General features: G+C 38.7%; 1 protein-coding gene across 2 annotated transcripts in view; it reads right to left on the reverse strand.

The window, feature by feature from the left end:
• The window catches only part of LOC132130086 (Krueppel-like factor 8), a 41,505-nt gene that overhangs the window by 13,406 nt on the left and 3,071 nt on the right, over positions 1-25,028 (reverse strand). For both annotated transcript variants that reach the window (XM_059541727.1, XM_059541728.1), the window contains exon 2: positions 3,593-3,697. In XM_059541727.1, the coding sequence (XP_059397710.1) occupies positions 3,593-3,697 (105 nt within the window). The remainder of the gene's footprint in view (positions 1-3,592; positions 3,698-25,028) is intronic.

Here is a 25,028-nt window from a genome sequence, read left to right on the forward strand (position 1 = left end):
TCACCAAGTTTACATTCCACCACAGCACTGAGTGATGAAAAAGCTTTGTTACAAATTAGGTTACTAATCAATTACAACACACAACAAAAGACTGACTGCAACTATCTGCATTCCTGTCTTGAATCATGACGTTTTTACGTGGTAACGACAATTGATTTAATGTTTTACAAAAACAGGGAGGGGCTGCCTCTACAACTAAATTTCAAAATTCAAAGAGAGGATAATGGTGTTGAACTGTGCTGGGTAGATATCTTACAAATTCTAGTCCACTACTTATTACAAATTACATAATGGAAATTGTGGTTAGTAATGTAATCTGTTGGATTACACATATAAGGTAATGTATTATGACTACTTTTGATTATTATTATTATTTCTTTTAACCTAACCCATAAGAAAATATGTTCCATTCTTTGTTATCAACATCATGAAGTGCATTAAGCATATATTCACACAAAGGTTTCCCAAACTGGGGTTCTTGAAAAAACTGCACAGGGTTTGTGAGGCGATAAATTTTTTTTATTAAATCATAAAAATGACTGAGTAAACTTAACTAACTGTGTGGCCTCTCCATTTATGTGTAATTAAAGTCACCTGACGACTAGTGACTGGTGCAGTTCCATAAAACCGGAAGACTTGTGTATCTGAATGTATATAAGGGGTAGGATTTTTTTAACAGAGAATGAGAGAAAGAGAGAGAAAAAAAATAAACAACTTGAATCAATACATTATCAATAATTTACTAATTGTATTCTATAGAAAAGTAACTGCAGTCTGATTATGATTAATTTAGTAGTACTTAATTTTTAGAACCTGATTATGTAATCCAAATTACATTTAATCAGGTACTACCCAGCACTGGTGTTGCACTATGCTAAGTTCATTAAGTTGTAAAAGCATAATGCTGCACCGTCAAATATGGTAACAAATTTCAGCCAAAAACAATACCAGTGGCCTATCAAGATTCTTGATACCACAGCAAAAAGAAAAATATTATACACTAACCATTAACACATTCAAAAAATGGCATGTAGAATAGTACCGGTATTCTTGACATCCTTGCAGCCAAATTTCAGTCCGGTTCTCTGAAGCTCTGCTCATTATGCTGGAAATGAACATTTGGTACCAAGCCGTTTTTAAAGACCTTAAAGCGGTAAGACTTCCATCTGATTATGTCAGGAACATAAATAAGAGCCCATCTTGTTTTATCTCTTCAGACAGTCCACTGTTAAACTGTCATAATAATGACACAAGGTCTATGATCACTGACAAAGACCCCAGTGTGTCCAGTACACTGCCCTGGGTTTATAGGCAACCTAGCCCTGTAATAGTTCCTCCCATCCTGACTATGTCCAATATATGTCAGTATAAGCAGCCTGGAATCATGCTTGATGCTAAATCTGGTGTGCATCCTACCCTAAACTCAAGCTCAAGAGCTTCTGAGAGCCCACTGCAGGTTTAGGCTACATGTTGTTTAGTCAGACCAGTCGTTTAGGATTCTGCAGGGTGTGGTGTACAGATACGGATGATAAAATATAGGAGTGGAAGGAAACAATAGCTGAGGGAGATATAGCATCTGAGTTTGCGGCCCTGCCAAGCATTTGAAAGGGAGTGTCATGTAGCCTCTCCCACAAACAATTCACCAACTACCCACCCTGGGCCTCGTTGACCTAACGGGTTACAATGTCAAGCTGTCAACGAAGACCCACTCAATAAACTGATGTGTTAGACTGCACAAGCTTGAAATAACTGGCCACCATTGGTGAGCCACTAACTTCCTTTTCACAGCCGCCTGCCGTATCAGATTGCGCAGGTGAAATCGACAGCAGATCTTAACGGCAACTCCAAGGTACTTTTTCCCAAACTGAACAACTCAACAAAGAAAAGCAGCTACCTTCGACTTTCCAAGTGGATCTTTCTACAGGTTTTTGACCAGCGGCAAAGCTGTTCTATAATAAACACTGGTTGTGAGTCCAGTCTTTATGAAGCATCGGCTGGGTAAAAGCACATTAGACACAGAGAAGGATGTGTGTATGTGTATGAAGATTATGAGAATAAAAGAGCATATCTTTATGCCTAAGTGCACCTGTTAACTCCAGAATGAGTGTATGTCAGGCATGTATTGTGTATGTGGATGAGAGCATGTGTGTAACCTCTGCAGGTATGTGTTGTTCGTGTGTCTTATGGCTTTATGAGTGTATAGTAATGGAGTGCGAGTGTTGTGAGGGGGTGGGGTGGTGTGTCAGTGTGTGTGTGTGTGTGTGTGTGTGTGTGTGTGTTCAGGCGGAGGGGTGTGGGGAGGCTACATCACAGTCGTGCCAACTCCCGCCAGAGCCTCGTTGCCATGACTACAGCAGAACGAAGCCTCCCTCGATATATCCTATTAGGGCCTTGGCGAGACTTGGAAGGAAAGATAGAAGGACAGAAAAGGAAAGGTACAAAAAGATTCCACAACAAAGTGAAGGGGAACAAGCACTGGAAGAGTAATATTAATACATAAAATATTATGACTCCTAATGGGGAACTTCAGACTGTAAGATACCATCCGGCAGAGGGAGTTGCCTGTTAATGATCACTTTTCTATTTCTTCATTCTATTTTGTATATTTAGACATGGGGAATTTTTTTTTTTCCAAGTTCCAAAGCATTCATGGAAAACTGATAAATGGACTGTCTTCAAAGAATTTATTTAGCTCTTTGCTGGTCTTAGACACACATGGGATGCATATCTGCTGCATGTTAAATGCAAAAAAAGAAAGTGCTTTTCAAAAACAAATTTCAATTTGATTGGCTGACTTTACAGGACAAGTGTTGGGTTGCACTGATTTTTATCGCTCAGCTAAAAAAACGTTTATAAGTTAAAAGGCAGCTACAATAAGCTTTTATGATAAAGTCAAGAAATTTGTTTGCACAATTTCGCAGGGTGGAAATTAAACATCACAGACAAATCTATTTCTGGTCACCTTACATCTTGCTCAGACAACAGCTTCCTCTCTGGTTGTTCTTTTCCAGGAGGAGCATTGTGTAATTTCTTTTATTCTAGAAAGCATTTGATTGGACAAAACATTCATAGTACAAAATGTCCTAACTATCATAACTTTCCTCTAGAGGTGTATGTTGGACTTTCAAATATTTAGTCTGCAGAACCCCCCATCCGCTTTTCCTTCAATTAGCATATTCAGACCTCCCTCCATCCAATCAAAAACCAATATATAGAACCAATTCCCCACCGTACTTTTTTTCTTTTTTGACAATCCATTTCACTTAAATGTTATATGGAGGAAAAGATCTGTTGCTACTTTTGTTTCATTGTGACTTTAACGCCTGAAAGTACTAAGTCAAGTAGTCTAGAGAATCATATGCATTTGTAGAATAAATATTGGCTAAACATTTAGATATGCCCTGTCCTTATCTAGAAAGAAGTGATCCAAGTTCATCCAGTCTAAAGGAACCATGAGGACCACTGACTTCATTTTCATGACACTGCAACTACACCCCTTACCAACAACTCCAGGCTATATATCCTCCCATCCCAATACGAAGTTCAGCAGCCCCACACACACACATATGCCACATTACAAAAGCTCACTCACCACCATACACTCCACCTCCTCTGGCTCCGGCTTGATTTGTATGGATGGCATCTCCTCAACAGGCTCAGAGGTGGCTGCAGTGGATTTCTTTGGACTTGTCTGACACTGTGAAGTCAAGAGCAGAGCGTCAAGTTTTAGTCTTACCAACAGTCTCAGGAGTTAGAAAAATCCACAATCTACAATTCGCCCGAGCAAAGTGACCCAAGTTCGGAACTAAATCTAGTATAAAGTTAGCATGAGGCTACAGAGAGAGAGAGTTAATGATTCTAACTAGATCAATGTGAGAAGAGTAAGAAGACTTTTAGTCCCTCTTAAGCTCAAGTTAGTTGGGGGAGGAGGAAACAAAAGAGATGATGGGTGGAAAAGGCCTAGACTGTACTATACTAAAGATACTTTAGATAGTACTTCAACAATACCTTAGAAACTAAATGACAAAAGTGTAGAAACACAGAAGATTAGATGTGGGAAAAGACGGTTCAAAAACTGACCAGCTGGAGAAAGACAAGAGGAGAGAAAGAGCAAATTAACCAGTAGGGAGAAGTAGTCAGCAGTGCTGCGTCGCCTCCCTCTTCGAGCCAAGCAGAGTCACACCCAGGTCTTTAAGACTGAGTAGCAAAAGAAAGAGGCCAGTCTCACAGAGTAGTGCAGAAGTATTAGTGAAGAGAAAGAGAAGGGGGGAAATGTGGTAACGCTTAGGCATGAGGGTGGGAGTGGGGGTCATGTGACCCAGCTGCAGTAGATTCCACAAAGAGGTGTGACCCCCCATAAGCTGGGGTGTGGCCGCCCTCTATGTGCCCCTCCTCCAAACCTGGCACGGACACACGGTGAACACATACACTGTGAAGGCACATATATGCATTCCTTTTTATGGCTAATGTTGTCTGAAATGGCTGGTAAACGCCAGTGTTTGTAGTGTTGTAATGCTTCATACACACTGAATGTGAGCAGAACGTTGGTAAACAGGGTCCAAAAAAGCACTCACCAATTAAACTTGCAGACGGACAGTTATTTTAATTTGAACTGCCACATTTAAGAAAAATGTTAAGAATGATACACTCTAAAGAAATGCTGGGTTATTCCAACCCAACTTTGGGTCAAATATGGACTAACCTTACTTTTGGGTTAGAAATTTTTATTTAAAAATGTAATCCAGCAACTGCTGGGTCTGACCATATTTGACCCAAATTTGTGTTGAAATAACCCATCATTTTTTAGAGTGTGGGCTGACACTTGCTGCGGGCGGCAGATCCTTTTCCTATTTGGCGCCTAAATTCTGGAATAACCTGCCTAACATTGTTCGGGAGGCAGACACACTCTTGCAGTTTAAATCTAGATTAAAGACCCATCTCTTTAACCTGGCTTACACATAACATAGTAATATGCTTTTAATATCCAAATCCGTTAAAGGATTTTTAGGCTGCATTAATTAGGTAAACCGGAACCGGGAACACTTCCCATAACACCCTATGTACTTGCTATATCATTAGAAGAATGGCATCTACGCTAATATTAGTATGTTTCTCTCTTATTCCGAGGTCACCGTGGCCACCAGATCCAGTCTGTATCCAGATCAGAGGGTCACTGCAGTCACCCGGATCCAGTACGTATCCAGACCAGATGGTGGATCAGCACCTAGAAAGGACCTCTACTGCCCTGAAAGACAGCGGAGACCAGGACAACTAGAGCCCCAGATACAGATCCCCTGTAAAGACCTTGTCTCAGAGGACCACCAGGACAAGACCACAGGAAACAGATGATTCTTCTGCACAATCTGACTTTGCTGCAGCCTGGAATTGAACTACTGGTTTCGTCTGGTCAGAGGAGAACTGGCCCCCCAACTGAGCCTGGTTTCTCCCAAGGTTTTTTTCTCCATTCTGTCACCGATGGAGTTTAGGTTCCTTGCCGCTGTCGCCTCTGGCTTGCTTAGTTGGGGTCACTTCATCTACAGCGATATCCTTGACTTGATTGCAAATAAATGCACAGACACTATTTAAACTGAACAGAGATGACATCACTGAATTAAATGATGAACTGCATTTAACTGTCATTTTGCATTATTGACACACTGTTTTCCTAATGAATGTTGTTCAGTTGCTTTGACGCAATGTATTTTGTTTAAAGCGCTATATAAATAAAGGTGACTTGACTTGACTTGCTGATGACCATTGACCATTTCTAGCTTTAAAAGACATTAACAATTAACTTAATAATTAAAAATGAATAACATATGTTATTTTTAATATTAAAACTACATACACAGAAAATCAGTTTTCTATTATTTCTAATGGGCACTGATGTACCAATTAAAAGTTCTCTCAGCCAATATAATCAGGGGATGGGCCTCTGCAGGGGGATAGGATCTAGTGCCACACGTCTTTACAACTATTAAGGAATACTCAAAATGCTGAAGACCTTTATCCAGGAAATGTTATCATTGGTTTATCTATGATGCCTAAAATTTTTTCTTTTATTTATTTCAAACTCTATTTGGCAACACAGGTGTATAATATTCCTTACGCAGAGCCACCAAGATGAAAATATGAAGTGTGCTTATGTTTTTGTTCTTGGTGCAGCTAGACTGGGGAATGGAGAATTGCTAATTTCAAAACTCACTACGAGCAGTACAGTCTCAAATATGCAAGGAAGAACACTGCTAAATAATATTTATATAATTAAAAATTATCTTTTAATTTATAAAATATAATGCAAAATACAACTTCATGACAGGTAGCTTTTATCTTAATTCACCCACAACTGGCAGAAAATGACTTTTTGACTTGCAAGTTATGCACACAAGGCTAGCTCCGACAAAATGAAAGTATTTGAGCAATTCAATGATTGAGAGTAGTATTCGCCCACTGGCAAATCCTTTGGAGAGATGATGATGTGTATTGGTGAGGAAGCATTACCAGAGTATGTGAGTGTAAATATGTGTGTGTGAAGGCTCCCCTGGGAGCTTGTGCTGTGAGTAGTTCCAGGAATAAAAGAGGGTGGGGTGGGTGTGACCCCAGGTCCCTCTATGCCCCAGCAGGAAGTTATGGAAAGAGGAGGGGGTTCGTATTACTCAGAGAGGGAACATCAAGCATTAGAGAGGAAAACACAAGGTAGAGAGGATAGCAGAGACATAGAATCGAGTAGAAAATGAAAGAACAGGAAAGATTGGTGGTGGAGGGGGGAAGAGAGAACCATCTCAATCTGGGTCATGAAGTTCTCTCTCACTCAGTCGCTCCCAAGCCCCCATGGCAACCAGTCCCCGCCCCAGTGCGACGTGGGTAGAGTGGCCGCCCTGGACTGCATAGCTCACCACGCACACCCTTCTGTCCATCCCTCCTTCCCCAAAGAGTGTCATACTTTTGGTACTCATATTTAGGAAGTATTGGCTGTAAAAATTCGATTGGAACCTAAGAATCCTCATCATGTTAGGCACTCTAAGAGGAGGACCTATAATCCACATGATAAAAACCGAAATGTTGGGGCAACTAGAGCAAAAAGACCAGTGCAATGCCAAATTCTTAAAAGTCGTTATCTTTTACTTCATTAAGTATTTCATGTTAAAACTGCAATAATAATCAGAAAATGCAATTTACTGTGTACAGTACATTTACATTTACAAATTCAACCAAAACTGCTTTCAAACCAGATTGATTGACTATTGCATGTATTGCAGAAACAGTTAGCAGTACAAACCCAGCCCTAATGCCATGACGCATTATATCTCTTGGGCACTTCCAGAAAAATGTCAGGGGCTTCCCAGGCTTGAATCCCAGTTTTTCAAACTTGACCATCAACTGAGACACGTCAGAGGACCTAGGGTCAGCAGAACCTTATTATAAACTGTTGCTCTTTGAGAATGTTACTCTGGGACTTACTAGGACCAGAAGGGGCTCAACTCATAATGCATGAGGCCCTGAGATGGAAGTAGGACATCAGCTCTGAATGACTGAAAGGGTGTTCAAAGCCGCATGTTGCACAATCGTGTAACCTGAGATTGGTTCCATACCACGGCTAGACCCAACTGGACCCCCTAGGAAGAGTGGTTGAGAGGGTGCAGGAGAAGAATATACGGAGGGGATAGGGAGGTGTGTGTTGTTCTCTGAGCAGTTTGGGCAAGTTTTCCTAGCAGCAGGGAGGAAAGGCAGGGCCTCTCTACCTCCCCTGCTGTCATATAGCTAGTTTCTCTGACCGCTCTAAGTAAAACCTTTGCTCAAATTCCAAAGTGCAGGAGCTGCCCCACTCTAGGACCATGTCAATCACTGAATGATTGAGGCAAATGGAGGTGGGAGGGAATATAATAGTGAAACCATTTGGAAATTTGTTGAATCCGTGTCCAAATTAGTGTTTTGAAGGTCAATCCAAGACATCAGGAAAAATAGGTATCACACAGCCACCATCTCTTAAGAATGTCTTCCAAAGTGATATCACTGCATTAACTAGTGTTATTGTAGATACTCACCCAGCCAGAATCTGCACATAGAGGATTCAATAAATTAAACTTAAAATTTCAATCTTGATGTTACCCAACTACAGTAGCTACAGTAACTCTTATTTCAGGTTTAACACTCTAGCCTAGTGTTGTCAAAAGACCCGGTACATCGGTACCAAGTCGGTACTAAAATTTTTTAAATGTGACAGTACCAGGTTTCTTTAAGTACCGGTAGTACCGAGGTCCCGTTCAGACCCGGTTCAGCGCTATGATTTCCGCGAAGCAGAAAACGAGGACGGAATCTCAAAATCCAGTCATGAAAATGAAACTTACATTTTAATATGGACAGTCATGGAATTTGTCAAAGTTATCATAAATTAATCAAATCAAATCTCCATATGGACCAGTATCTGTAAATGTTAAGCCGGAAAAGTTGTTTGAAATATGAATCCGTGTTCTGCGCGTCTCTGTGTGAATTAATGAATGGCAGAGACGTGCGGGTTTGTTTACTACATAGACCGAAGCGCATGACGTTTGCATTAATTTCAGCATCTGAGCTTCAGAGTTCTCTCTCCATCAAGCGATCTGAACTTTTCAGTTCATCTCAATGGCACCTGTATTTAATGCTCTGTAAACTCTTTGTGAAGGCGCACGACTCTCCTTCGCTTTACTGATAGCGCTGTTTCTCACACATGCAAAGAGAGAGCAAGCGAGAGTCTTACCACGCTGAATCGACACGCTATATGTAAACTATTCTTTGTTGTCTTCTCCTGTCAAAATAATGGAGTTCATTTAGAATTATTCATATTCATTCTAGTACCGATCTAGTACTGTCCCTGTTTTGATTTCAGCAAATCAGTTTGACCGAGCGGACCACGCAGACAACGTGATTAATATTCATGAACCCAGCAGCTCATCAATCCATAGTGCATTGTATATACATTAGTATGATAGTAGAATTAGTAGTAGTATTATCTTTTAATAATAATTAATATGATCTATTACTATTTTTTTTTACAGAAAGGCATTGTGCTAGAAATATTACTATTATTTAGTAAAATGTATGTGATACTGCTACTACTGTTGAAAAAATTTATAAAACTTTATTTTTAAAAGAAATAAATCACAATATTTCTTCCATGTTTTAATTTCAATAGCAAATCCCCTTTATTTACCAAAAATAAAATGTGTTTAAATTTCATAAATTAAAAGACAAATTCAATTTGGGTGAAACTTGTTTACTGTTTTTCATAATTATATAACTTGTAGAAAAACGTTAAACACAATTGTAAATAAGTATAAAGAATGGCATTGGTTTTATTTTTAGTGCTAAAAAGTTTTTTTTTTTAATTAGCATATTTTTGTGTTTTGCTTTGGTACCGAAATTGGTACCGAGAACCGTGGATTTTCACTGGTATCGGTACCGAATACTGAAATTTTGGTACCGTGACAACACTACTCTAGCCTACATTAAGTATCATATGAAAGCTCACAAAATAAAAAGCGGGGTACTTGGTTGTATTAGTCTAGAAAGCATTCTACAAAAACATTCACACACATTGTTCTACAGTCTAACACAATGGCCACTAAGCCCTAAGGTGGAAAAAAAAACACAAGCTCATACAGAGTAAACACAAAAAATAATGAAAGCGGAAACTGATATGAGATCAGATTTTGTGACATGCTGCATAGCAAAGCTTGAGAATATAAAGGTACTGTAGTGATGTGAGATCTTGTCTCCAAGAATCCTGCTCATGGAATAGGATTGCTTAACTCAGTGTGAAGAATCCTGGCTAATATTTCACCTAATCTTAATAAGTAGGCAAAACTTGTTCAACCTTTTTTGTTTTTGCATAATTTACATTTTGGTGACATTTGCATTAGTTTTCAGTTTTCTTTCCAATCATTAGTTTGCACACTTCTACTGACAGTGCTTTTTTTGCACTTCACTTTTTAAAGGATGTCAGGTAAACTGCTTGGTTAACTGATGCGACACACTTTCACATTCAGCGATCAAGCTAGTAGTGCATGACTTTCTGGCCTAAACACAGAATGTGCTTATCGATTCATATTTGAAAAAAAAAAAAAAAACAAGATAAACTCTAAATATAATTTTAATAAAATTTCTTTCCGTAATGCAAATTTCCTGATCGTGTGGATTCCTATTGAAATGACTGTATTTTCCCCGATAATATTCAACGAACCACAGAGAAAGTGACCACACCTTAAAACAAGACGATACTGTTTGATCGATAAGTGATCAACTATTCATGTTAAATCTATCCTGCAGAATGCAGCACACTCTTTTTTAGCTTTGAGGAGTGAAGACATCTATGTGCTCGTGTGAATTAACATTTTGCAGATATATATTTTTAGATACATTTAGAACATTTATCAGTTAAATGCATCAAAATTATGATGACTCATCTACCGCTCACGGGGTATACCAATTTCTGTCCAATGATATTAGCAATAGCAAGTAGCAAATAATGGTTCACAGCTGTTACATAAGCTAAAAGCGCGTGAACTGAACCAACCTCTAAGGGAATAACTGACTGACGAGTAAACTTACTTTGTCTTAGCTTTTCTCAAAGCCGCTCCACTAACTCCATGCACTGCCAAATAAGGTGTTCGAGGACCAACTAAGAAAACAAATGAGATGTTCCTTTAGTTTTCAAACAAGACGACAGCCTTTACAACACTTGATAAGGATACAAATTTTTTCAAGAAAATAAGGTCTCTGGTTGTGTATGCATGTGCAAATCTGCGTGTACGTGTACATGTTTGTTGCTGCTGTTTAAATATGTCAGAACAGCGTAATTTTAATGCAGTCTGGTGGGGCCTGAGGCACATCTTGTTCTGTGTACCAGCCAGTGCTGTCACAGTGTCCCTCCATGTAATCAACTCATCGGTCAAAAAGCAAAAGAAGAGAAAGTAAAAGAGTGAGAGAGAGAGGAAAAGATAAAAGAGGCAGAAGGGGAGGATACACATGTAAGGTCACAGCTGCATGGGGTTTGTGAGGGGGATGAGCAGGCAGAGGGTTTGGTGACACACACGGAGCACAGGCTGTGGTGCAGGGACTGTCCTACCCTCTGGCTCTTTCCCTTAGCCTCTTAAAGGTACAACGACTCCCTTTGGCCAAAGACCACCCTGTGTCAGGCGTCTCTCTTTAAAGCACTATGCCCTTAAAAAAGTATTGCTCTGGTACCAGTTATAGTTTCAGATGGTAATACAAGTGAACTTTGACATTTGTCTAGATTTTATTAATTGCCGAAAGGTCTGGCACACTTTCGTAGCTTGTCACATTAGTGAAATTTCAGAAAAATTGTGCATGCAAAAAAGGTCTATTGTCTATTTCAGTAATGTAGTGATGTATGAAGCACAGCTCACATGGAAGTCACTTGCAAACCAAGCAGCTTTCTTTTGGTCAACATGATGAACCAGTCGTGAAATCTGTGTGGGGGAAACATTTTGCAGTCACATAAAATATTTGATCGCATGGATTCCTATTAAAATGACTAGACTGTGCCCATGAAAATTCGCCAAACCATGGTAAATGTCACCACTGTAAATGTGACAGGACAAGATTGCTTGACAAATATGTAAAGTAAGCTATTCAGTTTTGTATTTTTTATTCCAGTATACACAAAAATGCTAATGTAGCGTGGATTAAAATTCATACACAGAGTAAATCCTTTTCACTGAACACGCCAAAATAAGTTTAAAAAAGTTGTGGGAAGCATGGTGGTGGTGATGCTGAAGGTGAGCGAACGTGGTGCTATAGTTCGTTTATAGCCCAAGTTTATATATAGTATATATATATATATCAAAGTTATATTATCTTGTGAAGATTATCTTGATGGACATAATGTGGATAGAGAATGGGAAACTACATCATGACACGCTGGCTTCCGCCATGTTTTAGGTCACGCTAAGGAGCACAGAGTGTAAACCACTGATCTAGATCAGTGGTGAATGACCACAGAAAAACCCAACCGTTAACTTTTAATATTTTTTTGGTTGCACTTTATTTTACAGTACGTGTACGTACATGTACTTATAGTGTACTTACAGTGTATTTATTTATCTAAGAAAGTTCTGGTAATACAAGGTAACTACATGGGGTAGAGTTAGGTTTAGGGGCAGGTTCAGGGTTAGTACCTAGTTATTACATAGTTATTGTAATTACTATAATAAGTACATAGTATGTACACAAGGAACAGGACTGTAAAATAAAGTGCTACCATTTTTTTTTTGAAAACCATCTTACTCTTAGAAAAAAAACTAATATGTTAATCTCTTTAAAAAAAAAATTGCTCTGTGGTTTGTCTGAGAGGCTGCAAATATTCATTCAGTCTCCTTCACTACACAGTGGTACTAATATCGGCTAACTAACAAAACATTTTGGTTATTGTATCAAAACCATGTCTATTTTTTAAAGGGGAGAATACATATCTAGATCTCAGTGGATCATTTTTTATTGTTATATATATATATATATATATCATCATATTGCCCAGTAAAATTGCTCAGTGTAAAGAATTAAGCCATTATCAAGGGAGCTTACTAGAAGCTGCTTTGAAACGATTTGTGTATTGTGGATGCTATACAAATAAATATATTGACTTGAATGAACCAAGGTGAAGATTCTTACTATTACAGATGCTGAACAACAATGCAAGCAATCAAATAAATGAATGAATGAAACTTAATCCATACAAAAAAGTGGCTGGGTATCAACTTGCTGCCGCAAGATAACGTTTCCATATATGATTTTCTTCAGTTTGCAGTGTGAGGGCTTAAAGTTTAATGCAAACCATTGTATACAGGGGTTAAAGCAAAAAAATATAAAAAAAATTGTGAGCCTGAACTTTCTTTCGGGGGTAGGGCGGGGTGTATAAATGATAAACGTTTCAAATATAGTGAGATAATGCATACTGCTTTTCCAGATGAACGTTAATTCAAATTCACAGCATATACAGAGGGAGAGTTTAGCCCTTTTCCCACATACACTTTTTCATTCCACGCTTCTCTGCTATCAACGAGAGGAACGTCTGTACTTCCTCATCAGACAATGAACCTGACACTTTTTGGTTGTTAAAAAAGGTGCGCTTGTTCAAAACTGTTACGTTCGATCTTTTGCTGGCTGTGCTGATTTAAATCGAGCGGTTCTGTTGTGTCTTTCCGTCGAAAGTTCAGTGACACGGGTAGTGATGATTCTCTCCAGAGTTTACATGTCATGTTTTGGTAATGCTACGGTTCACTTAGAACCTCAACCAAGGTGGTACTAAAAAAAAGTACCTGGTACCAGGTACTGTACCCAGTGGAAGTCTATTATTATTTGATACTTTGAATCTTACATGACATATACACTTAATGTTTAGCAGTCATTTTGATGAATTCCGATTTAATCACACAAATTATATCTATTATTTACCAAAAATCTCCAGAGTAGCTCTCAACTCAAACATGTTACCATTGATGTCAGTGCGGTTTGGCCACAAGACCGGGTTCCATTCGCAGTCTGCTGATAATCGCTCCTTTTGATTCAATGTGATTGGTGATCTCTCAAAAAAGTGAATAAGCATTGTAGGCTCTTTCTTTGTAATCTTATCTGTCCGAATAAGAATTTTTGTGTAAGCGTCCATTTTTTGTTTCTTTTTTAAAAGAGAGAAAAAAATACAGTAAAAGCAGTAATTTTATCATTGCAATTTCAAATAACCATTTCTAATTGATGGTTTTTTTAAATGTAATTTATTCCTGTACCGCTTCAATCTTCAGTGTCTCATGATCCTTCAGAAATCATTCAGAAACTTTTCTTAGTTTTTATTATCAATTTTAAAAACGGTTGTGCTAATTAATATTTTTGTGTAAACCATGACCAGGGCTCCAAACAAAAAAAATAGAGTAAGGAGCCATTGGCAGAATCTGTACCAATATCATGGACCATAAGCATCACTTGGCCACTGAGTGCAGTTTGGGTTCCTCCTCAATGCATCCTGTAAATGTTGTCATACACAAAAATAAAGGTGCTTCATGATGCCATAGAGAAGTAGTTTCATAAAGAACCTTTAACATCTGAAGAGCCTTTACGTTTCACAAAAGTTTTTTTCTTTGGTGGTGAAAGAAGGTTCTTCAGATAAAAAAAAAAGGTCAGAAAGAGATGGTTCTTTAAATAACCTTTGACTGAATGGTTCTTTGTGGAACCAAAAATGGTTCTGTGAAGAACCTTTTAAGCACCTTTATTTTTAAGAGTGTATGTCTTTCACATACATTTTTTTTCTTTTTTTAATTAGTAAAATGCAATTGTATAGGAGTTGAATCATGTAGAACACAGGTTAAGTAAAAATAATAAAATGCAATAGCACAGTCCTATGCACAGTCCTATGAGAGGAAAAGGCTTAACGTGTTATTAAACGCGTTGAATTCATATTCAGGGATCATCAGATTCTTTGTAGATAACATACTTTATTAATATGATGTTTAGTGAGTTTGGTCTGTTAATATCACTGTATTGGTACATTAAACCACATTAAGCGTTTTTCCCGTTAAGCGTTTTAGTATGTCCCAATGACCTCAAATTAGATGTATTGCAGTGTCACAGGAACCTTTTTTGCAGCACATTTTGCATATCGGCTCATCTATATTCGCTGGCTCGTCCTTTTCATTGGGTTGAAAGCCAAAATGTTCCCAAACTGGCAACGTGACATTAGGTTTTGGGACGAGATCGAGCGCCTCCCATCGTTTCAGCCGGCCTATTCAAAACTAACGAAGCACCATAAAGCTACAACGGCTCACGAGAAAATTACAGTCGTGACCATATTGTATCATTAATTTATTTAACATTGAATGCACAAAAAAAAATTGAAATTGTGACAAATTGAAAAAAAGAACAATAAGGCCACAGCCTCATAAAAAAAAATAAAAAAAACCTGAACACTGCGGTTGCCGCGGTTTCTGCGGTTGCTATCTTTCCTCTGCGGTTTGCTTGTCAATAGCGCGGTATTACAATTTTGCGGTTATCGCAACAGCCCTACTGAACAGTCTATTTGAATATGAATCCTGCATGTTCTGCGTATCTGTGTTAATGAATGGAGCAGAAGCGCAACTTCCTTTATTAACACACACTGAAGCGCGCGTGACGCTCGCGGTGATTTCAGCGTCTGCTGTCTCACTAAATAAAGACATGAACAACATCTCCAGAACTGCTCTGACAGTCACTTCATGAGCATTTGATCGTTTGATTTGAGTAAAACTAGCGTCACATCACATACACAGAACTGTAAAGGTATGCCAACCCGTCAAAATAAAAGTCCTGTATTACTATTGTTCAGCAGAATGTACATAGCCTACTACTACTACTAAAAAAAAAAAAAAAAAAAAAAAAAACATTTATTTTTTTTTTTAGGTTTAATCACACAACATTTCTTTCATGTTTTATTTTTAATAGTAATTCCCCTTGTTTACCAAAAAGTTAAGTTAATGTTCAATAATTAAAAGATAAATTAAATTAATGTTTTATGTGTTTAATGTTTAATGTGCATCTCAGAAAATGCTTTGTTTAAAACCCCAACTGAATGGCACTTAAATGCACTTAATTCATCTGTCAACTTTATTGTCATTGTTCACAGTACAAGTACAGACAGAGAAACAATGGGTAATAATTAAATGTTTATTTTTGATGTATGCATTGCATTCTATGCATTTAAAAAAAAAAAAAAAATTCTAAAAAAGGAAACTTTGTTGTTCATTTTAAGAGACCCAGGAGTCTTATTTTCTCTTGCATAATTAATATTGCACTTTAATTAAGCAAAAACACATTTTATCCGATTACTCGATTAATCGATGGAATTTTTGGTAGAATACTCGATTACTAAAATATTCGATAGCTACAGCCCTACACTCAATACTTGGCAGGGGTACTTTTGATTTAATTAAGGCCTCAATTCGGCGTGGCATGGAGGTGATCAGTTTGTGGCACTGCTGAGGTGGTATCGAAGCCCAGATTTCTTTGACAGTGGCCTTCAGCTCATATGCATTTTTTGATCACTTGTTTCTCAATTTCTTCTTGACAATACTCCATAGATTCTCTCTGGGGTTCAGGTCTGGTGAGTTTGCTGGCCAGTCAAGCACACCAACACCATTCAACATCATTTAACCAACTTTTGGTGCTTTTGGCAGTGTGGTCTAGGGTTGTGCCGATAGACGATAGTATCGTGTATCGACGATAGTCAGAGATATCGACATAAGCAGATTTCTCTGTCGATAATCAAGACGATATTAGGCTCATTTTCCTATTAATGTATTAGATTATAATAATAATAACTATTATTTTTATTAGGCTGCTTATTAAAATAAAACTGCCCAGCTATTTCACTTCAGCATCGCATTTCACACACACACACACACACACACACACATCGCGTGCGAGCGCAAAAGGTTAGAGCCTGTAGTCACTGAAACTGTCCGCCTTGACTCTGATAACTCGTTAAATCCATGAAATGAAAGAGATAGAAAACGAGGAGTTGGTGTCCCACACATTTAATGGCTGCTACACGACAACACGCTCTTCTCATACATGACAGATTAACTCTTTCTTGGAGTTACAAATTAAGTAAAGACAAAATATTAACAAGGCGGCAGAGCGAACTTATCATCCATAGTGGTTCTCACATAGACCTTCTATTAGACTTATCACTTATAACACTCACTATGTGGTGATGACGTAGAAGGACTACGTGAGAACCACTATGTATGATAAGTTTGCTCTGCAGCCTTGTTATTATTTTCATGCACACCGCACTATAATGTGATGCATGCAAAATACAGAGTTTTGGCCGTTACTAAGTCACCATCCACAAACAGACGTACATCGTCTGCAGATATAAGGTGTTTCATTGCACTTTAACAAGTAATCTGAATGGCCTATATATGTGCACTATTTTAAATGAGCCCTCACTGAGTTTAATGCCACAGTTATGTTAGAATGCATCTCATTCTTGTTTCTGTTGCGGTGCGTCGAGCTCGTCATGAGGCGCGCGGTCCGGAGCGCTGTATGACTGATGCATCAGTTCAATTCAACTTTACTCCAAATATATGAACTTACCTGTTTTAAATACTTTATATTTAACTTGTTTGTTTAGGTGCAATGACTTTGGTTTTCAAAAAACACAATGGACCAACACCAGCAGATGATATTGCACCCCAAATCATTACAGACTGTGGAAACTTAACACTGGACTTCAAGCAACTTGGGCTCTGAGCTTCTCCACCCTTCCTCCACACTTTTTCCTTCCACTCAACATCATGCTTGGATACAGCACTCTGTGAATAGCCAGCTTCTTCTGCAATAAATGTGTGTGGCTTACCCTCCTTGTGAAGGGTGTCAATGATTGTCTTCTGGACAACTGTCAGATCAGCAGTCTTCCCTAGAAGAGACCATTTTGAAGGCTCAGGAAACCTTTGCATGTGTTTTGAGTTGAGTAGCCAACTGGCATCTCACTATATTCTAATTTGTTGAGATTGTGAATTGGTGCGTTTTTGTTAAATGTGAGTCAAGATCATCACATTTAAAAAAACCAAAGACTTAAACTACTTCAGTCTGTGTGCATTGAATTTATTTAATGCACAAGTTTCACAATTTGAGTTGAATTACTGAAATAAATGAACTTTTCCACAATATTCTTATTTATTGAGATGCACCTGTACATATGGAGGGAGGGATTCTAGCAGACCAATTACAACGCTTGTGGTCCGCATAGAACTGACTTTGATTTTAGTCGCAGTTTGGAGCCCTGATGACATTTTTTTCAGGATTCTTTGATGAAAAGAAAGTTCAAAAAGATTTTTTCTTATCTTTTGTAACATTATTTTTGTCAATTTTGATAAATTTAATGTATCTTTGCGGAATAGTATTAGTAGTAATAATGTATGAAAAAATACCGATCAGAGCATGCCTATATATAATCCTATATGATAAAAAGAAGGTTTCAAATAGACCTTCAAATAGGTACTTCTTTCAGTGATCAGACCACTCTTACACAAGACAAAAAAAATTTAAAAAACCAATGCAACAAATAATACCAAATGATATCAAACAGCAATAGCATTAGCACTTTGTATTCAATATTAAAGATATATATATAAATATAAATTTTAGCATGTAAGCAATCATATAATTTCAGGAGATTTGAAATATATTGCTACTTTGAGGGTGTTTTGGGTCTTTTTTGAAGTTACAGAATTGTAATTTTTGGATGTACTGTTTATTTAAGAATACCTACAGTGATGGCTGGGAATGTATATTAGCTGTAAATAAATTGTCACACACACACATAGGACTTTCTCTTTATTGTTGGCAAAGTCACCAACCATAGCAGTGAACTTGGCCTTATCTCACCACACCCCTCTGACGCAAACTCTGCTGCTACTTCCCATAGCCCTCCCCACCCTAAAACACACTCTCACACAACAGTCCTACCATGCTTATTGCTTTACCTCCAGTTCTTGTACTCAAAAAGAAAGGTCTGCTCTGCATACATACAGAAATGAAGTTTCTCCACAGGACGCTTGGCTGAAATGTAGCTTTGCTAATGTAATGCAAAACTCAATATTTCACCTCGTCTCAAACCATTTAATGCCCGTGAAGCACCCAGGCAGGAAGGAAGAAGTTTCTCTCTTTCTGAAAGCCAGCTCATCTCTCCTGCAGAGCTGAACAGAGAGAAAAACGGAAAGCAAGAGAGAGCTGGTGATGTCAGATCGAAAGGCATAGGGGCAAGATGCAGTTCCAAAGAACATACCTAAGAGGATAGTCTATACTTCCCTGGAAGAATGTGCTCGAGACAAGACACATTTATGCCTTGCTCCTTACAATTAAGCTACAGTAAAAGGCTAATGCAAATGTCAAGCATTTGTATGCGTTTAGAGTGTTCTACAGGAACAAAGGTTCAGCAAATTTTTTTCCAAATCACGTAATTCTGAGCAATGGCTTGCATGCCGTTTCCAACATCAATAGTCCCACACACACATTGAGACACACCCTCCCCACCCTGAGCACCCCACCCCCGCTCCCTCGTTTCATTGCAGACAGTTTGGCAGAACTGCAGGGGTTGCTATGGGTACAGGATTCTTTTCCTGGTTAATGATTGTGCCGCAATGGTAGGGGGTCATTCTGTCACATCACCTCTAATCTGGGGAGACATGGACAACATCCTTACAGTCCTATATCACACACACAAACACACCCAAAAGCCCCCACTCATCTGAAATCTCACCTCTAACTTGGTTTACTTCCTTTAGGTCTGGGAGCTAAACCACATAACGTTGCAATTCCCCTTTAACATCTCGCTTAGTCTCATTTTCCCTCAAGCCAGTAAGCTGGTGTTTTACTTCCTCTGCTCTCTCGGACAACTGAATCCTCCTTAGGCAGCTCTCAAAGTAAAAAAAAGACCTTGATCATATCTGAGGTACATTCGTTTCTTCTGCCAACAGCAACATACATAATCTCAAAAAAATAAGCACCCCCAAAAATCCAGCACATTCTCAATGCTTTTGATGAACTCAATCTCATTTTAATTTCAAAGCAACACGGCATAAAAATTTGCCTTGATTAATGCTAAGGATGCACCAATACCAGTTTTTGATGAGTAAGATACCAATACTTAAATTTTTGGTATTTACATTTTACTGATAACTGTATTTTTATTGCGTGTGTAATTTTTACTAATTATTACATTTAGTGAACTCTCATTTCTACAGATGGCATAGAGGCTGATTCATTTGTAATTTCCAGTTTATAATACACAATTTCCTTTTTTCAAGAATTTAAAAAAGCTTGAAACCCTCATAAAAGCCATCAACATGCTCATGAATTTAGCCTCTTCCTATGATGCTGTTCAGAAACATGTGATATGTTAAATGCTAACCCTTGTGCAAAAATGTGATTGCAACTATTGAAGCTTGCCAATTAAGCCTATAGTATATTATGCATTCGTTCATACAGCGGATAAGATGCAAATTTCATCATCAGCACATCTACATTTTTTTTTTTTCACAAAGTCATTTTTATAGCTGGAGTTTGTAACAACTGGAGAGAAATAGCACAGACACTGTACAAGGATGAAGTTACGCTGTATATGCATAACTTTTGCATCGTATGCGGTTGGTCCCCATGGAACCGGCGTTTTGGGAGAGTGAAACCGATATTTTTTGAAACCGGGATCCAGAGTGGATAAATTAGAAAACGCCGCCCTTGCGTTTTTCATTTGGACAGCGGATCCGTATATTTTCTGAAACAATGACGTCATCAGCCCACGTCTCGCCTCTAGTCAGACACTGCTACGCAACATAACAGCAACAAAAACATTAACACTGATTAATAAATGTATTGGTTCCATGTTCATTTCTATACCGTGTGTAAGGTTTATGCACATAGTCCAAGTCTTCTCCGTTTATAGTTTATCTCGGTTGCAGAATTACAGCGCCACATGCTGGTTTGGGAAAAAATGGGGAAAATAGGGAAAGCTCTGGCAGCCTGCCAAAAGTATAAATTCTAAAAATGAAATCTGATTCCCAAGACTGTCCAATAAACAATAGTAAAAACCTATATCTACATCCCATATCTAAAGGTGTAATGTTGACCCCAAGCCAAAGAATGTAAAAACATAAAGGGATTTTACACCAGACTGAGTGTGAGAGTCTTTTATGACCTTGTATTAGTGGATCATAAAAGACAAGATGGACTGTCTGTATTCACACACTGTATTCAGAATGAGGCCTAAACAGAAGGTGTAAGTGGCGCAATGTCCTAGTACCAGCCTGTCTAAGGGGCCGTTTACATGACAACATTTTCAGCCAAAAATGGGAAACATTTTATGCGTTTGTCTGTTTGTTTACACGACAATGGCATTTTCTGGGACTGAATATTTTCGAAAATGGGTTTCAAAGTGCAAGTTTTTGAAAATGACACCTTTGTCGTTTCCATGTAAACACCCAATACAGGAATCTTTGAAAACAGTGACACCATTCTCGTGCTTAGTACGTGTTAGATATGTAGACATGCGCATTCTGTGTCGATTTTAAAGGCAAACGCGAACATACATACACAACAATGGTGGAGTACCTGGTACTGTTGTTGCTGCTCAAGAGTTTGCTAATGCTTCTTTGGCAAAATGTGGATTTACTTCACTAATATTACAACCAATCAATCAATATTTCAGATGCATCATATACATAGAAAGTAAAAGAAATGGACACCGCAACCCCATTGGATTCAAAGGAGAAAAATGAAGTCAAATAGAAGCACGCACTTCCCGGGGGTCGGGCGTACTGAGCAGACTCAAACTGAGCTTCATGACGTAGATGTCACGTGAGCAACCTGTAAGTCTTCTAATCGCTGTGCCAAGAGAAATCTGAATCACCCACCGAATCTTCCAGAGAAGGCAAGCGTGAACAGGAGCAAATTTTGGTAAGTATTCTGATTAATTATCTCCCTTGTCTTTATGCCTCCACGTTTCCCCGATTGCCTCATAGACAGTAAAAGATTGCCTGCGAGCTTCTCCTCCTGTCCATACGGCCATAATTTCTCTTATGTGCGACAGAGAGTTGCTGGTTATGAAGCAATCATTAGCCTATTTTTTACAAAAACTGCTTCTACGGGACCATAACGTAAGATACAAGGTAATGGAGCCTTTTATACATTTTCGTGTTTCTTTAGAAATAATGAATGGACAAATGGAGTCTTTAAAAGCCTCAGATGTAAAGTTATTCGCTGTCAAAGTGACGCCAAAATGAATGGGAGTCAATGGAATGCTAACAGCAGGTGGGGGTCCGCTAGCCAATGGCGGCGCCCAGGGGTGCTTCAATAAAATATGAAACCCTGCCCCCCTGATCATATACAACATATAATCGTCACTTCCTTACAGGTACAAGGTGACAGTGCCAACTACTGGCCTGGCATACGTAATACAGAATTACGTTGAGAATAGAGTAAGGAAAATGGGCTTTTAATAGGGAGCAATGGTCAACAAAGCATATGATGTTGAGGCATTACACCATATTATTGACTTATCTCAAATATCTAATGAGGAAGTGTCCTACTTCAAATGATACAGAATCAAGTTTATACAAAACAGAACACTGAATAATTTGTGTTGCACTTTTAGAACTAAGCTTCAGGACAGGTTAAGGGTGTGACGCTAAAAGTGCAGTCAATAACACAAGAGGCGATTTAAGACAGGGAGTGAGAGGAACTGCTAGGCGTGCACCACTGCCACCCTGTAAAAACACAACCTTAGTCACACCCAGGGCCGACTGCACCCTTCTGCTAAAAATAACTGTACTCTAGGACAGTTGCAGTCTCTAACTGTCTCAACTCCTAAAAACAGATGCACTTTACATCCCCCCGCCCCAGCTTGTTGGCTTGATTAGGCAGCCAGTGGATAACTCAACCTATAAACACCCTTCTGAAGTGATGTCACCCTGACAAAACCTAAAGACTGAGGCCTACAGAGGGTAGCTGAGTGTTTGACCAAAGTTTGTCAATAGATGTTAATGATTACCAGCTGTCTGGCACACCCAGAGCACTCTCTGTTCCTCCAATGATAATGCATCAGTCCACTCACCTCCTTGACTCTGTCAATAACTCACGCAGGAGACTCTGCTCCTAAGAATGAGCTCAGTTGCAGAATATACCATATTAAAGGCAAAAAGTGGTGGACAATTACATTAATTAGGTCTAAAGACTGATTTATAGTTCTGCTTCGGACCTCCGACGTAGCCTATACATTGACGCACTCCCTTACGCTGAAGCCTGACGTGCACCACTCCAAAAGTCTAACAGCGCATCAAATCTACATGGATCACAAGGGCTGTGATCTGCTAGAATCCCTCCATCCATATGTACTTCAGTTTTGTGTGCGTTTATGTGCACTTGAACATATTTTAATTTGTGTTGGGAAACGATAAATCATTTTTAATCACGATTAATCTGTGATTAATCGCATTATTGTCTGTGATTAATCGCAATTAATTGCAATGTTATGCACAAAATAATAATTCATTCAAAAGTAGTGCATTGTGCACTTTTTTCATTTAAAAGTAGGCCTACTGCTATATGAAACATTTATTGTAGCCTAAATCTCAACTTATAACATTAATGTAATTAAATTAAATTAAATATAAAACAAGCTATTTGTCACTGACAGGACATTAACGTCTTCATAGAACATATTTTATAGTTTGTTATAGAAAAAGAAATTACGCTCAGAGTCCAGAGCCTTGATCATAACATTGGAACAGTCACCTTTCTATTAGAGACCTGCACGATCGCGGGATCCATCACAGCAGAGTGCCATGCGGGACAACACTTGATGGGCAGGTAGAGACTTGTGTGTGCGGGATACGGGAAAATAATTAGGGTGTGCTCACACTAGGCAATCTTAACCATGAGAGAGCGCATTTGACCCCTAAAGCCTGGTTTGTTTGACTAGTGTAATCGCTCCGTTTAGCAGATCTTCTCATACATGCTGCATGATTGCGTGAATATTTCGGAGTGTAAAAAGTGATAGATCTGATAGATCTGTAAAGCCATATATTGTGAAAGGGACTCAAAATAATAAACCACAAAGTTAACAAAATGATTTAATCCACTGTGTTGAGAAAGAGCGCTTTTCTGCTGTCTCCACGTGCTATCGGAAACTTCTTATTTCCAACTTTTAAAGTCATAATTACGAGCTTGTCGCATTCATTTCTGTTAAAAATAACAATGGACAGCGGTTTGTGAATGTTGATGCTTAGCCTAAATAATTTGATCAGGAGCATCCCCTCCTGTGACCCATGATTTGTCTGTATGTGTATTCAGAGCCAGTGAACAATAATAATAAATTTTCATAATAATAAAAAAACTGCGTTGACGCACACAAAAAATGTATCTGCATTAATCAAACAGCCCTAATTTTAATGTTATACCTTCTTATATAAAATCAAACAAAGCGAAGAACAAGTGTCTTATCATTTATTATACTACATAGCATTATACATCAGTAGTTGTCCGCAACAATTTTGATCTGCTGTGATACAAGTCCTTGTGGCGATTGAAAGAATGACATCTTCTCCTGTTCCGTTGTTGTCTCCTTTTGTAGTTTTAAATAATGATTTGATATTCATTTGCCACCGTCAGGGCTATAGTGCTTCTCCGACGAACCGCTTCTATTGCCATGTTTTGCGGGTTACACAAGCAACAGGCCCGTGGAAACTGCAGACTAGCGGTTTGCATGTGTACTTCACATCAACGCAGACAACAAAGTAGAAGTATAAATCAGCAGATGCCAACTAAAGCTCTATCATGCAAAAAGGAAGCCATATGTGAACATGGTCCAGAAGCGCCGTCGTGTCCTGTGGGCCAAGGCTCATTTAAAATGGACTATTTCAAAGTGGAATAGTGTTTTATGGTCAGACGAGTCCAAATTTGACATTCTTGTTGGAAATCACGGACGCCGTGTCCTCCGGGCTAAAGAGGAGGGAGACCTTCCAGCATGTTATCAGCATTCAGTTCAAAAGCCAGCATCTCTGATGGTATGGGGGTGCATAAGTGCATACGATATGGGCAGTTTGCATGTTTTGGAAGGCTCTGTGAATGCTGAAAGGTACCACATACTGCAGCTATAACAACAGCATGGCTTCGTCGTAGAAGAGTCCGGGTGCTAACCTGGCCTGCCTGCAGTCCAGATCTTTCACCTATAGAGAACATTTGGCGCATCATTAAACGAAAAATAGGTCAAAGACGACCACGAACTCTTCAGCAGCTGGAAATCTATATAAGGCAAGAATGGGACCAAATTCCAACAGCAAAACTCCAGCAACTCATAGCTTCAATGCCCAGACGTCTTCAAACTGTTTTGAAAAGAAAAGGAGATGCTACACCATGGTAAACATGCCCCGTCCCAACTATTTTGAGACCTGTAGCAGAAATCAAAATTGAAATGAGCTCATTTTGTGCATAAAATTGTAAACTTA

This window comes from Carassius carassius, chromosome 47 (assembly GCF_963082965.1).
Source record: "Carassius carassius chromosome 47, fCarCar2.1, whole genome shotgun sequence".
In the NCBI taxonomy this organism is placed as follows: Eukaryota; Metazoa; Chordata; class Actinopteri; order Cypriniformes; family Cyprinidae; genus Carassius; species Carassius carassius.